Source organism: Schistocerca serialis, chromosome 3 (genome assembly GCF_023864345.2).
Source record: "Schistocerca serialis cubense isolate TAMUIC-IGC-003099 chromosome 3, iqSchSeri2.2, whole genome shotgun sequence".
Classification (NCBI taxonomy): Eukaryota; Metazoa; Arthropoda; class Insecta; order Orthoptera; family Acrididae; genus Schistocerca; species Schistocerca serialis.
The window spans coordinates 439,079,895-439,098,748 of record NC_064640.1 but is presented as its reverse complement, the minus strand read 5'-3'; the positions used below and the strand labels follow the sequence as shown (position 1 = coordinate 439,098,748).

Genomic DNA, 18,854 nt, shown 5'->3' with positions numbered 1-18,854 from the left:
TGCTGCTGTTCAAATAGTTGCTATAGGAAGATGGGGGTGCACTTCGCATGGCCTACACCTGAATAGGAGGGGTAAAGACAAGTTAGCATATATACTAGCAAAAGATATAAGGGTAAAGGGGGGGGGGGGGGGGGAGGGCAGCACACACAGAGAAATTGTTGTGGTCACTGGGCTCAGGAGTGGCACTGACTTTAGGTCAACTTCAGAATTCAGATAGACAGTATTAATTGAAGCAAATTAAACTGACAGAGATTTGCTGCTCATCTTATTATAATAGAGAGAAAAGTGAAATCAACTTGTTTTATCAGAATAGTGACAGATGGGGGTGGTAGGGGTAAAAAAATAAAGCACAAGAGTTGTCAGTGAGAACACCATATAACCACTGGGATAGAAAATCTTACTTTAAGTATTTATAAGTTAGCTGCATATTAATACTGATCCAGTATGGATAAAGGAAGAGTTTTCACATAAAAAATATATAAATACAAAAATGTAGAAATAAGTAAATTATGTACAGGTAACGATGTGAAAGTACAGGCCTGCGAGTTAATATTGGGAAAAGCTAATTCTTCTGATTTTTACAGTATACTGGTCTCCAGTGGGTAAATAGGAAATTCTCATGAAAAATTTTGATGGTTTATTGTGCTCTTAGTTACACAAAGGAATGACTATTAATTTGTCATGATTTTAATGTAAATTTCTTGAAGGAATCTCACAGGAAAAGTGATCTAGAAGCACTTTTAGCCACTTATAATCTGGTGTCAGTAATACGTTTCCCTACACAGGTTTATCAAGGTAGTAGTACCATTACATATAATGTGTTCATTCAACAGTCATAAGTTACAGAGACACATGCATATCCAGTGGTAAATAGATTGTCAGATCATGATGCACAGTTAGTCGCATTATATAATTTAGTTCCACGTGCAATTCAAAAACACTCTTAGAGAACAGAGAAGTTTACAAAAATTTGGCTGGTGTGAAGTTTACAAGGAACATATTTCTTAATGAGTTTGTATCCATTTTTAAAAGCAGTTTTCCTAAGCATATAATTAAATTTAATAACTGGAATTTATTAAAGAAACCTTGGATCAATACAGGTATTAGTCTCTTCACAACAGTACTGCAACATAAGTTGCAAAAAATCCAGGAGTTTGCAAATCTTGTCTGAAACTGACAGATCAGACAAAGTCAAATCAGTATGGAACAGGGAAAGAAGCCATAAAAGATGACATTATTTCAGTTATAGAGAATACGAGAACTGTAAAAAACTGTTAATGTGTAGAAGATATTTTTAATAATTATATGTGAAATACTGGTGTAAAAATTGCAAATAGTTCAAATGAGAAAGCAAAACAGTACACCAAAGAAACAATACAGAGGGTATTTAGTGAAGTAAAAATTAGCCTCACATTCCAAACAGAAATAAGTAAGATCATTTCCCCCCTCCCCCCCCCCCCCCCCCCCCTAAAAAATAAAAGTTCATGTAGGGTGGATAATTTGTCCAATGAAACATTAAAAAGTTGTGGTCTTGTGATACGTAATGTTTGTAGTTGCTTACACAATGGATCATTAATTCAAGCTGTTTTTCCTAACAGACAAAAATTACCCTTGTTAGACTGCTCTGTAAGAAGGATGACTCCAGAGGCATCAATTACTACTTCCCAATGTAACTCCTTACGCTATTTTCTAAAGTTTTTGAGAAGGTAATTTACTCCAGGATAATCATCCACCTATGCAGTAATGGGGTACTCAGCCAATTGCAGTTTGTATTTCAAAAGGTCCACTCTAGTGAGTCAGTTATTTAGCACATAATGAAATTCTTAAATGAAAACTTAATATCTTATTGACCTACTGAAGACATTTGATTCTGTCAGTCATAATATTCTGTTGGAGAAGTTAAGTATTTAAAGAATTTGAAATTCAGCACATGCCTGGTTTCATTCTTATTTGAGAAGCAGAATGCAGAATGTTACCCTAGGATGTTCAAATAATACAAAGAGAGATGCCACACTATCTGAATGGAGGAAATGACAGTGGAAGTCACATGAAGTTTGATTATTGTCCCACAACTGTTCTTGCTGTATGTTAATGATCTACTGTTTTATTTTAGGAGGAGGAGAAGGAGATTAGTGTTTAACGCCGTGTCAACTATGAGGTCATTAGAGACAGATCATAAGCTTGGATAAGTAAGGGTGGAGAAGGAAAGCGACCATGCCGTTTCAAAGCAACCATCCCAGCACTTGGCTTAAGCAGTTTAGGAAAATTGCGGAAAACCTGTATCAGGATGGCTGGATGATGGTTTGAACCAGTGTCCTCCTAAATGCGAGTCCAGTGTGCTAACCACTGTGGTACCACACTTGCACATTTTATTTGAAACAAGAGACAGAATTACTACTATTTGCAGATGATATAAGCATTGTTGTGAAGCTGAGCAAAGAAATCTCAACACAGGAAATAGTAAATGATGTTTGTATGGAAATTATTCACTGGTTTTGGACAAGTGGGTTAGCTTTACACTTTGAAAAACACAGCTGATCCAGTTTTGTCCAATCAAAAATGCACCACCTCCCAATAATCTAGTATACCAACAAGAAATAATAAACAGTGTAAAAAAATTCTAAATGCTTATGTGTGCATATTGAAGAAAACTTAAAGTGGAACAACCATATAGTATACTTGCTAAAACATTTAGGATCAGCTATTTATGGCATAAGAATAATTGCTAATTTTGGGGACAAAAAAGTTACTTAGTTAACATATTTTGTTTATTTTCTTTCGTTGACGTCTTGTGGGATAATATTCTGGAGTAACTCCTGACTTGGACAAAAAGTATTCATGAAAGAAAGTAATTACAATTATGTATGGGATTCACTCGCTTACCTCTTGCATGTGTATCTTTGAGCAATGGGGAATGTTAACCACAGTAACACCGTACATTTATTCAGTTATGAAATTTGTTATCAACAATCCATCTGAGATTGTGAGTAACAGAGCTATTCACGAGTACAACACTAGAAGTAAATATGATCTGCATTACACTTTAATGACTATCTTTTGCACAGCAAGGGGTGAAATATGCAGCTATAAAACTTTTGGACGATCTGCCCTTTGAATGAAATGCGTGACAGATAGCAAAACGATTTTCAAATGTATATTAAAGATGTTTCCCCTTAACAACTCCTTTACCACAGAGAAAGTCTTGAATAGAAATAATACATCATTCTGACATAAGAAAACCTGCAAGTGTGTTATAAATCTAACCACACAAATAATTTTTCATTTTTTGAATATACATTGTGGTCGGAAATCTGAAAAGATTGTCAGTGTCTTGCAGGGTAGGTTGTGCTGAGAAATAATTGTTAAAAAACCATTTGATATACTGTGGCTTTTCTGAGTTAATTAGCATTTAAATTAGTGAATCAGGTGTTGCACATGCAAATTTAAGTGGCCTGCCAGCTACAGTTAGTGTCAGTTGTTCTCATAATGCAGATGATAGTGCATGAGATGTTTGACTACACCATCTGTGGCAGGCTGCTTGAATTTGCATGTGCAATGGCCTGACTGCTAACTTCAATGCTAATTAACTCTTTTTTTTCCTTAAAAATTCTCTCTCAGCACAACCTACCCTGCAACAGCCTTACAAGCTTTCTCAGACTGTTTATAACCACCTTATATATCTGCGTTCTATGTAAGTTCCATTGAAACATTCCACATCATAACATTTATCATGAATATAACCTGTCTAACAAGTAACTAAAAAATCTCAGTGAAACATTTTTTTTATCCCTTTTACAAATTTTTTTTGCATTTTAAATATGTGATTGGATTTGTTTAGATATAAAACGGGCTGAGAGTATGAAAATAGAAACAAAGAAACCAAAGCGCACTCCGAGCTTTACAACACGAAGACGTACTCAAAGCTTCCGCAAACTACAAAGAATGGAACAGCCTGAACATCTTCCACCAGTAGAAATTAAAGGAATGCTTGATCGTAAACATGAGCTGCAGAGTGGAGGGAAAAAGGCTCCAGTTAGGTCATGGAAAGCATTTTATACAGGTACTTAAAATTTTTTTGTATTGTTACTTATTCTTATTTTACTGTTCAAGTCTGATGGGTATTAAAGAAGGAGTTTTATGTTGCAGTTCTTTGTGGTCAACTTCTCTGTTTCTTCAAAGATAGTGAAGATTTTCTTGCAAGCAAGGCAGCTACCTCACCCGTTAATATATTAAATGCACGCTGTGAAAAAGCTGGAGATTATACAAAAAGAAAACACGTTTTCAGGTAAATTTTGTTTTTCAAATTTACATTTATGTGTTGGATTAATGATTCTGAAGCTGAAATTTTAAAATTTTAAGACATAAATCACATATAGATGATGATTCAGACATTTCCTCAATTCTAATGTCAGTGATACATGTGAAAAGAATCCGCCTTTACAAACTTCCAGAATGCCGGAGTAATGTGGATCAGCAACTTCTGTTAATCAATAGAACAAAAAACCAGTCCAAGTTGAAAATACTTTATTTTTCATTCAGTTACTAGTTTTGGACTGAGACCCATTTTCCAAAAATGTTCAAATGTGTGTGAAATCTTATAGGACTTAACTGCTAAGGTCATCAGTCCCTAAGCTTACACACTACAGAACTTAAATTATCCTAAGGACAAACACACACACCCATGCCCAAGGGAGGACTCGAACCTCCGATGGGACCAGCCGCACAGCCCATGACTGCAGTGCCTTAGACCGCTTGGCTAATCCCACGCGGCAGACCCATTTTCAAATCAGCATAACAAAGCCAAAAATGGCATTTCCAAAGATTTCAACAAAATGTGTAATGTAAATTCACAGTGTTTTACAGATAATTAAACAGTTTTGTTGAGATCTTCAGAAATGTTATTTGTGACTTTGTATGTTGATATAAAAATGGGTCTTAGTCCGAAACTAGTCATTGAATGGAAAACAAAATATTTGCAACTTGGAATGGTTTTTTGTTTTAGACCTTTGTTATAGATATGGCTACTGTTCTTGCTAATTTAATTGGATGAACATCTTCTATTGCTAATTGAATTGGATGAACATCTTCTGATATATTTACAGGCTGAATGGAATATTTTCAGAATGTAAAGGTATGCTGTCTCCCTGTTCACAGGGTGATAATAGGTGTTATTATTAAGGAGAGATGTTTTTATGTAATTTGCCAAGTTCTGCACATGATTTATTGAGATGGAAGTAGGAGCACAATAATGGAGGGATTTTATAGTAGAGAAATGCAAGTATCCCTGTCATAGAAAATACTTGATAATAATTTCCTGTCAATATGCCAATTACACCGAAACATTCTTAGCACTTGTAAAAATGTGAGAAATTTTATGGAGTAGATTTTCTCAGGTATTTGTGTGAATTGTCATTACAACAATGAAACAGCAGGGTGACTGGGTTAGTTACTGAATTATTGACCCTGCAGTAGTCACAGTATGTTTAGTACCATTAGTAGTCACTGCGGACAGTCAGTCCGCATGGCAATAAATACAGATTGATAAGTAAAAATCAAGAAAGTGATTGAGAATATACAGTTTACTATGTTTGATTTTAATGTGATAAGTACTACCTATTATAAAGTTACAAATTCTGTCCAGTTCCACTGAAACTGTAAGTTTCCAGATATGTTACAATATTTATTTATGGATATGAAAAATATGTATAATAATATCATAAACTTATGAAAGGCACACATTGGTTACAATAGTTCCTCACTTCACGTAGTTCAGTCACAGTCTTCCATTTTTAAACTTTCTCAACAAATAACTCTTGCATGTTCCAAACGCAGACATTTACTACATTTGCAGCAGCTGTACTGGGTAGGTCCATTCTTTCTCCTCTCACAGTATGCACAATGTGGTTACAATAGTTCCTCACTTCACGTAGTTCAGTCACAGTCTTCCATTTTTAAACTTTCTCAACAAATAACTCTTGCATGTTCCAAACGCAGACATTTACTACATTTGCAGCAGCTGTACTGGGTAGGTCCATTCTTTCTCCTCTCACAGTATGCACAATGTCCTCTCTGTTTGTTAGGATAGTCAGTGGGCCTTGCTTTTGTTTCAGTTTGGAAAATCTCACAAATCCTTGAAGGAATAGTAGACAGTATGTTACTCGTGGCAGTTTGAACTTGCACATGTTCTGTAACAAGCTCATAAGACAACTGGTGCAGAAAATCTCTTCATGGAGTCCAGTTGGGTGGGTTTTTAGCAGCATGAATCACTAAAGAATTTGAGATGTTTATATTTTTCCACCTCCGCGTTGCAAATGTTTTGAGTGAAATGCCCAGTTGACGCGCTGTTGTTTTCACGTCAATTCTACCAACATTGAGAGTTGTTTAGTTCTCGGGGTTTTATAAAATTCCTGGATTCATGTCTCGTCGCTGTGCAGCCTATGAAAAGGATGGCGGAAGACTCCCAAATAAATTCCAAAGTACAGTCCAGTTTTAATACCAATATATTTCCAGGACTGTGGTGTCCGAGCCTGGTGAACTGTACCGGTTACATCACATGTACCCAAAGTTGACATCAAACGACACAGTGTTCACAACAATCAACAAACGAGTGAGCCTACAATACATTTGCTCGCAACCCTAGCCAAAAAACGAGTGCCCCAAGGCACCTGCGTGACCTCTATTTATACTTTTGTTAACAATTACCTACAATGAAAATTACAATTTTATATAAAATCACAATTAAAAGTTAAACCGAATATGAGATACACATTGCTAAAAATTTACAATCTCAGTGCTGAACAAGGTGCACCTATTTTCAACTTAGTTAAGAGTTAATATAGCATTTTCTGACCAATTATGTTACAGGTAACAATTACATTTCTAAATTTGTTTATAACTAATCAACTAGTGCCTGTATTTTAGTGCTAACATATATATTGGAGATTCAATTAATGTGCTTTATTTATATGTTCTATTTAACTTGCTGTAGTAATTTTATAATGATAAGTTTACTGGTACATCCTGACCATGTGCTACATTTCTTTCGATTAGTTACAGTATTAATTTCACATTTATATTATGTTTCTCACATAAGAACAATGTTCTACATCTACATCTACATTTATACTCCGCAAGCCACCCAACGGAGTGTCGCGGAGGGCACTTTACATGCCACTGTCATAACCTCCCTTTCCTGTTCCAGTCGCATATGGTTCGCGGGAAGAACGACTGTCTGAAAGCCTCCGTGCGTGCTCTAATCTCTCTAATTTTACATTCGTGATCTCCTCGGGAGGTATAAGAAGGGGGAAGCAATATATGCGATACCTCATCCAGAAATGCACCCTCTCGAAACCTGGCGAGCAAGCTACACCGCGATGCAGAGCGCCTCTCTTGCAGAGTCTGCCACTTGAGTTTATTAAACATCTCCGTAACGCTATCACGGTTACCAAATAACCCTGTGACGAAACACGCCGCTCTTCTTTGGATCTTCTATATCTCCTCTGTCAGACTGATCTGGTACGGATCCCACACTGATGAGCAATACTCAAGTATAGGTCGAACGAGTGTTTTGTAAGCCACCTCCTTTGTTGATGGACTACATTTTCTAAGGACTCTCCCAATGAATCTCAACCTGGTACCCGCCTTACCAACAATTAATTTTATATGATCATTCCACTTCAAATCGTTCCGCACGCATACTCCCAGATATTTTACAGAAGTAACTGCTGCCAGTGTTTGTTCCGCTATCATATAATCATACAATAAAGGATCCTTCTTTCTATGTATTCGCAATACATGTTAATCAGCAAAGCATCATTTTTGAATTATATGTATACTGAAATAGTGGTTATTTTTGTATGTAATTTGGAAACAGGTCACTTTACAATAGGACAATTAGGACTGGCGTTTATCTTTAATGCTCTCCGAGGGGTTCTGATAGGTAGCAATGAGATAGAGTAATATTTCAAATTGATCCCTCCAACATTGAGTAACAAACAAAATATGACGAGGCTATTGGCAAATGTGTTTTGCGCAACTGCAGGGAGCATGCAACTTGTTACACATGTGTATGCCTCCTTTCATCTATCGTGTTATACATGACTATCATTTGCTTTACCTGTCATCAGCACTGTCATCATGGTCAAGACTGGATACCAATACAACATTTTTGTCTTTCTTAGGAATATATTATACAAGAGTGCAAGATTTTCTGAAGGCAAGCATTTTTGAACCCACTTGATGCTTACTTGACTTCTTGAATTTAAGTGGCAATTCCTTTTGGTTTTTTCACATAGTTCATAATAAAGTTAGCTGAAAATCATTTTTAAGTGTTTCAACCAACTGAAGACTGGTAAACCAGTTATCCACTCAGATATTCCTGCCAGTTCCTTTGATGGGGATACAGCGTCTCTGAACTACAGCAGCTGGAATATTACTTACATAATATGGCCCCTCTGGTTACGTTCCAGCACACACTTCCATATCAGTAGTATAATACATCCTGACATCACAAAGAGCAAATATTTTTACTCAATATTTGTTCAGCTTGCTAGGTATATACTGTCTAAACTGACAATTCCTCAAAGTGCGTCTGACTCTTCATCGATTGTGAGGTATTTGAAGGGAGTGTACGCTGTTTTGCAATTCTGGACAAAAATGTCAAAAATGTTTCTTATTGGAGCTAAATTGTCATTTTTCACTCTTTCTTCTCTTGTGAACTTGTTGCCAAATTGGAAATGTCTTAGAGGAAGCAAAATCTAGACAGTGACGTGGAGAGCCTGAAAATTTCTACCCCTGTGCCACCAGTCTTCCATAGATTGTCTGCATTTAGATGGTTGGCCTTCATGATTCCAGCCAAATACAGTACACCTATTAGAGCTTAAATTTCACTTGCATTTATAGTGTTGCAGTCCATTTCGCTGGAAAATTTACCTCTCTGAGAATTGATAAACAGATTTGTTTTTTCCGCTATTGTGCTGATATCATCAGTAAAAATGTACATCCAAATTTCAGTTGGCACTTTCAGATGTTTTAGACTAGGCTTTACACAAGGAAGATGGGTTATTAAATTTTCAGGCCTGGTTCTAACATTTTTTAGAGGTATGTGTTTATTCCATTTCATAACCTGATCTTTTCCGACATTCACTGGGTCGTTTGCAATATTGTCAATAGTGTTTTCACCATCTGTGCTGTATCAGAATTTTCAAGTGAACTTAACGAAGCACTGTAACTAATAGAAGGTAACACTGCAGTAATAAGAAATCACTTGAGAATTAACAGTAGTATGGCAATAAAGGTTTATCTTTTACTATTACTCCTAAAACCAACACAAAATTACATGGAACGCCATTGCTCATGCGAGTCTGAGAGTCTGCAATTGTTGACCATTCCACCACCAATGCTCCAGTCCAAACAAAATAATTGAGTAATTTAGTATTGCTGATTGTAAGAAGGTAAACGGTCATGTGATTCCTAGGTTCAGCAAGATTAAAAGGAAGGAAAAAAATTCATCCATGTGGACTGTCAGTCAATGTGTGACTATTGCGGGGTTAACAAGAGAAAATTCATATGGATCTCGTAGGAGCTATACAATCTGCAATGCACAGTGATAAGAGAATGACATTAAAAGGGAATAGTATCTGTATTAAAAGATTTCTCTAAAGTGTCTAGAAATATATAACACATTAACATAACATCTCACTTTCATATTATTTGCTATTGTTTAGTTTCTCCAACAATTTGTTAATGAATCATGCAATTAACTCTTTCCAGTAAGAAACAATGAAAGGTGGTGTTACAAGAACTCAACACTGGCATTTGTCTGTCAATATTATCTCGTGTAGCTTGGGACAAGGAAAAATCTTTCAGTTTTTGCCAAACAAAATCAGTGTTATTTTTTGATAATATTGGGGGTCTTTTTTGATGGCTTGTTTTTCAATTATGTTCTGCATTTTTGCCTTATTTCATTGTTTTTCAGTGTTAACAATGAAAATATACCTATCATTTTTATTGATACCACCCATAAATTACTTCCATCATTTGAAAAAAAGAACCTTTGCATTAAACATTAAAAAACTAATCAATTTAAGAACAAATAACTGTACATCCAAACAATGTTGACTGCTTTTCAAAAGAGAGCATTGTATAACTTCCTGGTTCTCTTCCAAGACATTGTGCCATGCAACACTTTGAATGTCTACACTACTGAGACCTGTCATTCCAGGTATAAATAACAGGCTCCCTCCCATTTCGTTAATATAGTTCATAATCATTGCCCCAGGGTTCAAAACGAGAACATAGGGATGTGAACACGGACAGTCATAAGAGTTGGCGGCTTAGTTTGAAGGTGCAACCAGTGCATTTCATTGTTTCCTGCACCTTTACTTTAAGTATCAGTATTAATGTTTTTCAACATTTTGCTAGTTTCATAATTAAAAATTCCTTCTCCCATGACAGATTCTTTATGTTAAAACCATTTTAACTTGGAATAGAGGTAACAATTTTTATCTGCTGATGTCACATTTCTGTGCATTTTGGCTCATAAAATCATCAAAAAACCAATGCATTTTAGAGAGATTCTTAATGTGGCACATCAATTAGACTGCATCTTTTCGTATTATACAACTATACATAGGAAAACCATGCAATGCAGCACTTTAGCTTCAGAAATACATAAATAAAAATGGCTTCTTGGTTTGAGTCTATCAACAAACCACAACACAGGACATATGACATCATGCAAACATGTTTTTGGTAGTATAACAGTACACCGAGGATGTGCTTTTTCCCCTTCAGTATTTACTGAATACTATTTTAAAAAATAGTCTGTGGGGTCCAACTGATCAGTAGCATAACCCGTATTTTGATTGCCTGATAGTTGCAAATCAAAATGGCATCATGTTAATTAACGTGTTTGCAAAGCTAAAGTGCTGTGTTTGGTTTTTTTCATATTTATACCTGCATACCATAAAAATTTACAGTTTAATTGATGCACCAAATTAAAGATCATTCCAAAACATGTTGTTTTTGGTATGATTTGCTTTACAAAAGGGTTGGGGAATTTGTCTTCACATCTAGTTTATAAGATCTAATTTCAACATTAAATAACTATCAATTACCAATATTAATAAAGTGCTGCCTCCAGATTTACAACTTTTTTTTTTACTGAGGAATAGGGAAAATGCCAAATTTTGAAATGTCATGTAAAAATGTTTTATTGGCTCTTGCCAAGGCTTTCACAAACCATAAATATCTTTCCAAATCTTCTCAAAGAAACAGAATGTAGTGTCCAAGAGATCTTTCACTCCGTAAGCACCAGATAGTGAGAAACAAGAGTGCATCCTCTATCGGTCAGTGTCACCCAGAACTGGTGTAACTAAATCATTTTCTCCATTAGGGCTTCAGCTATCTCTTGCCATGACCTGAAATATGGAATATTAGCCCAAAGTCCTTCCCACCTATCCTAAAGTGGGAGTCCACTGCCCACCTAAACTATGCAATATCGTGGTCCATCTCTGTTTCATTGTTCCAAATTCCTTGATACCATGGATAATCTCTCTCCGGAAAAGCGAAGTGCAAAACTATCCACTTGCATTAATGGTGACAACTAAACTGCGGTCAAAGGACATCTAGACAACCCTGTTGCTGAGCACGATACACAGCACACTGTGGTTGACTTCAACAGTTGCTTTGTGATCTATGCTATTTGGTTCCTCCCCACTACAGTCTCATTGCAGCAAATTGTTTCCTAACATCACACCTCACCCATTCCTCCTCCTCCTCCTCCTCACTCCATGTGTTCCCACCACTCTGAAAGAAAGCACAACAGCAGATATGCATAATATGGCAGTTGGAGAGAATCTCTTGTTCATTTTTTACTGCAAATATAGTAACTTACATCACAATTGTAACCAATTAATATTACCAAAATGGAAATTACTGTTATACAATATTTTTATGAAGTGTAGGACACATTTTGCAATAGAGATTGGTGGTTTCCTTGCACAAATTTGAAAGATTGTTTGAACTGACTGCATAATATTATCAAAAACTCTGTGTGCTTTCTGTACTGATGTTACTGATAAACTTCTTAATGACCTAGACTCATCGAATGTCCTGACAAGTAAAATTATTAAATGTCTTAAAGCTTTTAATTTAAACTGCAAATGTCTCTTTCTTAATCCAGGCTCTGTCTTACTGATGGCTCTGAGTACCTGTTCTTGGCCAGTACAGAGGAAGAAATGGAAGACTGGGTGAACAAAATATCTTTCCATGCAAACCTGCAGCCTCAGTTTCAGCTTCTGAGCTATGATTCTCAAAAGGTAGAGGACATTTTCTATTCTCTCAATAAATATGCAAAAGTTTGTCTGCTGGAGCTTGGAACGAAGGCTTACATCTTGTTCTGTGCACATAATTATGGCCATAGTAAAAAATGTTAAAATACATATTTTTCAGACAGTTTCTTTTGAAAGCATGCACATGTGTTAAATTGTTAAATAATTTAAACACATCTTTAATAAAACATACACAACATTTTTTATAATGCAGAAAGGTAAACTAGCTTTCATATGATTATACAGAAGGCTTCAATAAGAGTAGTTTCCTGTCAGCATAATATTTCACTAAAATAAGCTTATACTACAATAGTATGCCACCTCAAGAACATGCATGAATATTGTCCAATCCAAAAACAAAGAAGTTGTTTTAATAGTGACCTATTTTCAGAGCCCAGCAAGCCAAGAGAGGCTGTCAGCATTTGGTGCAGATGATGCAGATGGGGATGGAAGCTCTGTCTCTAGTCATGCATCTACTCCAGAATTTCCACGGCGGTCAGAACCAGTGCCCACACAAACACAGATCCTGCAGCAAATGCAGCAGTCGAGGCCACCTGTCCCACCTCGTGGTGCCCCACCCCCTGTGCCTGCCCGTTCACCTAGCACTGAGGCCGTTACCCTGAGGCCAAAACCTATGCCTGGTCAGTAACATTTCTTTTTTTTCAATTTTTCTTTCATATAGTATTGATGTTTACTCTTTCTTTTTGACTTTTTGTTCCATTTTGCAAACCTAGGAATTCTTAAGTGTTTGTTTTTGCTTTATTAGTTACATATATTACTTCCTAACCACAGTTCACTCTGCCTTTTTCCTTGTTCCTTCCTCATTCCATCCTCCTTCCCTTTCTCTCACCCCTCACATTGTCTCTCCCCATTCTACCCACTCTTATTTGTGCTTTACTCTACACTTCTGCTTCTATTTTCTCCACCTCCAGTAAAGTAAAACTTTTGCTCCTGTTAAACTGGCTTACATACATATTTGGTTGGCCAGGTGTAATGGACACAGGCCGACCACATTCGTATCAACCAACATCACGTGAAGAGCAGCTTCATCAGAATGGTGTTCCTCCAGCAGATTCGTGGCGTCGCAGTCATCCTGACAGCCAGTTAGGTATGTATTGCATATCAGCTGTGTGATTTTTCTTTTGTGAGATATTATGATTTGAGATACAGCTGGCTTGTTGAAGTTGTTTAAAATTGCTTGATAATTTGGTAGGTAAGTAAAACTGTCAGATTACTTGTGACAGAGATACCTTTTTAGATATTGATTCATTAGCCTGGTTGATTTTTTTCATTGAGCTGAAGGAATCTGTCATAAACAAATAACTACTGTCCACCATTCTGTGGAAGGACATTTAAAAGGCTGTAACCTTTAACAAAAAGCAATTCAGCCAACATGTGACTACAGGATGAGAAAATTCATCCAGAAATTTCCTCATACGCTGTGGTCTAGCCATTATTTGCTACATATATTTTCTCAGGACTGCAAGTGTTGCTTGATTAAGAGGAAAGTGTTTGAAAAGTTCAGAAGAAGAGGGTTGTGCTTGTGTGCCTGGTGTGGGGTTGGGTGTTGGTGGATTTAACTTGGGAAGCAAATCTCTACGAGGCCTTCTTATGCACCCAAAATGGTTCCTCGTAGAGGAGAAGGGTTGAAAGAAAAGCCATGTCAAAGCAGGAAACCATAAAATATTAAGAGGCTGAACAGAATAAATTTCAGTTCAGGTAAAGCTGCTAAACCTTACTGTCTGCCGCTTGAGTGAAATAATAGCAGTTATGTTACAATGGTATTTGTATGAGGATGTGTTGAAAAGTAATGCCCCTGAATGTAACATTCAACATATTCATTCCTCATGTCTACTTGTTTGCAGAGCTCTGCTGCTGTAGGGCTCCAAATAGTAATTGGTAACATAACTATGTCAGTGTGTGAGAAACAGTGTGCTGTAGTTGATTTTCAAATTCAAAGAGTTCGTCAACCATGGAACACACACTCCTTCAACATGAAAATGCCAGACACACCTGATCACAGTGACATCTGCAACATTCCGACGCCTTGGGTTCACTGTCATCGATCATCCTCCATCCAGTTCCGCCTTGACCCCATCCAATTTTCATGTTTTCAAAACTTAAAGAACACCTTTAAAGACTTCACTTTGATAGTGATGAAGCAGTGCAAGCATAGATGAGGTTATGGCTCTGTCAACGAAGTCAAACATGCAAAGGGACGGTATCAACAAACTGCTCTCTGGTTGGGAGAAATGTGTTTGTCATCCAGGTGACTATGTTGAGAAATAAATATGTAGACATGAAGAATAAATATGGAGAATATTAATAATATTTGTTTCATTTAAAAAGTGTTCACATGAAAAATTTGGAGGCATTACCTTTCAATATGCCATGGTACCTAATATCATTATATTTTGAAGTTAGGTATAGAGAGCTTGCATGCTACTGAAATTGATTTGATATGTGTCAAAGCACTCCTGCAAGGTCCCAGGGACTTATTATCTGATAGCGTTCAGTGAGCTCAACTGATAGTGAAAATTAAAGCATTTTCTTAACAGCAACAGAGGTGGTGGGTTCACTTATATATCTTACAGTGAAGAGTGTTCCATGCCATGCATTTATTAGCAGTTTCTCTATTTTCAACCCTTCAACCTTGCAGTTAAAACTTGACTCATAAGATATTGGAGTTATGGATGGATGGAAAATACTAATTTTAAGTCATTTCCTGAGAATATGTCAGTATGTCAAGTATGGTGTATTGAACTTTGATTGAGACGCAACAATCGGTAAGGCACTCTGTAGAGTAGCCATACATGTTGCTTGCTGTTATAGAGATTTCTTTGTTAGAATGAGAGCTCTATTATGATGTTATTGGTTACAGACACTCAGTGTGGAGTTTTGAAGTAAAAAAAAATTGTAAAAGTTCAAGTGCCAAATACAAATGTCTTGACTAACAATAATTGTTTTCTGAGTGGTTACATTCTTCACAACAAACCTAAGCTTTATACATATAGTGGCAGAACAGAAACGAATTATGACTGCAAGAAGGAACTTTCTCTGTCTAGTACAGATGTAACATTGATACCAATGAAATTTGGCTTTTGTTACATTGGTGCATGATGCAGAATAACATAAACCAAGTTTCATTTGAGCCATTAATTAGTTTTGATATTGTGGCTGTTCAAAGTAGTAACACTGTGTGTGTTTGGTTCATGTGTCACCAAGAAATTATTGTTTTGGATGATTTATCACCCACAAAAATTCATGTAAAGATTTGTTAGGAATCTGCTGCTAAATTTTCAGCTGTTAAGAAAGAGGCAGCTAAATTCAGATGCAGCTATAGCTCTTTCGAATGTATCCTATGTGCAGAACTTCCCAGAACTGCAACATAGATGAAAACACCAAGAAAAGAAACTGCAAAATATGATACTGGATGACTGGCAGTTAAATCTGTGAGAGTTACCTGATACTGTAGGTATAACAGAAAAATTAAATGGTACATTTCACATGAAAGATTACTTAGAGATAGGTTTGTGCAACATGCATGCCACATTTGTTACATGCTGGCCAATAGTAATTGTAAAAATGAATAGCAATATTTTTGTATGTTGTAATGGATTTGCGGAATATTTCACGGGGGTGTGAAAGGGATTCCTCTTGTTGATTACCTTGTTAAGCATCCAATTTTAATTGATGACAATTGTGCAAATTTTCTCTACCAACTTGATGAAAAAAAAAAAAAAAAAAAAAGATCTGGAGTCTTCTGGAATGCAAACAGAAAAAAAATCCTCTGTAAGGATAATGAACCTTCCCTCGAAGGTGCTTTAACAGTGAGAACAATGAGGAATCTGAAGTGTGTGTTGTTGGAGCATCCCCATTTTTTGCCAGAAAATATTTATGATTTTAGTAAAGGGATTATGGCACCTGTAGATGGGTATTTTGAGCAGCCCTTTTAAAATTTTGCTTGGGGTGGGGAGTGGGGGACGACGACATTACATACAGTGCATTGACCTAAAAATTTAAAAGAAATTATGTATTCTGGCCATAGCTTCACAATTTTTGGCTACCATGAAGGAATATTTTCTTCTTGCTTTCATGTTACTACAAGTGATTGCTGTGTGTAGTTGCTTGCTTAAACACACAACTTCTGTTTGGAGATGGACTGTGGCAACAAGCTGTTGACAGAAATCAGTGTGTCCTGAAAGTCCTAAATATTTACAGAAACGCAAATCTAAATTTAAAACATTTTTGGTAGCTTTCAACATATACTCCTTAACAACACCCTTCATGAAAAATAATTTTTGTGTGATAGCTTTTCTAGAATTTCACTTTAACAAAAGTAGAACCTCTAAATTAGATGGATATCCAATATTCAAGAGCAAAGTACTGAAGAGGATCGTGAGGAAACACTACAGATTTGGCCATAAGATTTGTAGCAACAGGAGTGTTATCTTTCGCTCAAACTTTGAACTTGTAAGCTTCGTTTGCTGTTGCTACAATGTCCGTATGAAATTGATGTGTTAATAAATGCTAATTTCCCAGACTATTCATCTAACCATAAATTTTATCGAATTGTTATGGTTACCTACAGTCTTGAAATGTTGAGTCTTCCCATTATGGAGTGATGATGGGGTGTAAATCCTAACAATATAATGATCACTTTTGTTCCAGGAAACATCAAAGTAGATTAGGACATTAATATTAAACTAAAATATATCTTTGATAATCTGCATACAAAACCTAAAATAATTTGCTTTAATCTATTAATAAATGATTGGTTCCATAATAGCACTGACATGTCAGCTTTTTGCTTTTTCTTTTGTGTGTCTTGTTGTTATCTGTTTATCCGTAGGTGCAAATAATTTCATGCTTTTGTGTTGTTGCATGTTGTGTGATGTGTTGTATTTGTCTTGTAGAGCTACCTCCCCCTCTGCCCTCCTCTGCACCCCCACATAGGACATTTTTGTCAACTTCAGCTGGACGTGGAGAGATTCCCCAGGATCATTGGCAACAGGAGCACACAGGTTTCCACCACCAGGGTTAGTACACTTATTGGACCATATCCTGACCCCTGTATAAATTGTCCATGTGGTTCTTAGTGTTTACTGTCAATGTATAGTGTATTTTGAAAGCTTAAAGGTGTAATGAATGTACTAATTTTAAATCAGTATGTACTAATGTAATCAGTACTGAAGCAGTAACAAGATTAAGTATTACATGACATCTCCCAGTTGTCTTAATAAACCTGGTGGCATTGTCTTGATTGTATCTGGTAATGAGGCAGAGCTGGTCATTCATGTCGATGGTATTTGTTTATGTATTTGTTATGTGTTAAGCATTGGTGAATACACAGCATGTTTCAGGACCTCACTGGTAAAATTTGAGAAAAAATTAGGTCACATATGGGAGATTATTTTATGTTAAGAAACGTAATCTTTTTTCAACCCATCGCTCAGGAGCTGTGCATGTGATGCATGAGTGGGAGTCTGAGAAAGAGTTATAACAATTGTACACAAACTACTTTATATTCAGGACAAGTTTGAATGAATTTGTAACTAGTAGTCTAAAGGTCTGTCCTGGACAGAATGAGGTGGTATGATGGTTAAGACACAGGACGTACATTTTGAAGGAGTGGGATTCAAACCCATATCTGGCCTTCAGATTTAGATTGTCATAAAATCTCTAAATTGTTTGATACATATGCCAGGATGATTCCTTTTAAAAAGAGATTGCCCACTTTCTTTCCCCATCCGTGTCCAATGTTTATCCAAAGTGTAATCATCTTGTTGCTGATGAAATGCGAAGTCGTAACTGTCCTGCATTAGTATACTCTGTGCCTCATTTCATGCTCGATACGTTTGCAGTAATTATTACCAAAAAGTGTTGAGCTGGACAGGATTCTGTTTTACATCATGAAATACATCACTAACTTCAGAAATCGGCTCAGCTGTAATGGCAGTAGCTGCTACATAAACCACCCATTTGACACGCCTCATATATAAAATCGAAAGGGTGTTAAAATTGGTGAGAACTGACTGCACAACACTCCCTGCTTGGCATATACAAAGTTTCCCAAAGTTAAAAGTTATCTGTGCATGTATAACAACTCTGAAATGCTCTCTATCATGTCGGAATCAGAGGTTGTTGGACACAGTATCCAGAAAATCCATAAATGTTGTGCGTAGAATCTTGTGGAAAGCTCCTAGCAGAAATACAGGTATCCGGCATACAGCCTCCATTTAAACAATGTTTAACAGAAAGTAATCAGAAACTGCCAGTTCATCTTCACCAAAGCAGTTATAATCCCATTAGTATGCAGTATCAGTTATCTTTATTACACCAGAACATTCCGGGACTCAGGAATAAAGTTGATGAACTACTCATTTGTATTGATGAAATGAATTCATGTAACCAAATTGACATAATCTGCCCCTCTGAACATCAAGTGATGACTGGTATAGATATGTTAGACATTTCAGGATTTAATGCAATCTTCCAGTAAACATTTACTGCAGTTAGTAA

General features: G+C 36.4%; 1 protein-coding gene across 1 annotated transcript in view; it reads left to right on the top strand.

The window, feature by feature from the left end:
* The window catches only part of LOC126470328 (spectrin beta chain, non-erythrocytic 2), a 304,767-nt gene that overhangs the window by 263,336 nt on the left and 22,577 nt on the right, over window positions 1–18,854 (top strand). The window contains exons 61-66 of the mRNA XM_050098113.1: window positions 3,839–4,060; window positions 4,147–4,285; window positions 12,185–12,320; window positions 12,724–12,973; window positions 13,321–13,440; window positions 17,249–17,371. Of these exons, the coding sequence (XP_049954070.1) occupies window positions 3,839–4,060; window positions 4,147–4,285; window positions 12,185–12,320; window positions 12,724–12,973; window positions 13,321–13,440; window positions 17,249–17,371 (990 nt within the window). The remainder of the gene's footprint in view (window positions 1–3,838; window positions 4,061–4,146; window positions 4,286–12,184; window positions 12,321–12,723; window positions 12,974–13,320; window positions 13,441–17,248; window positions 17,372–18,854) is intronic.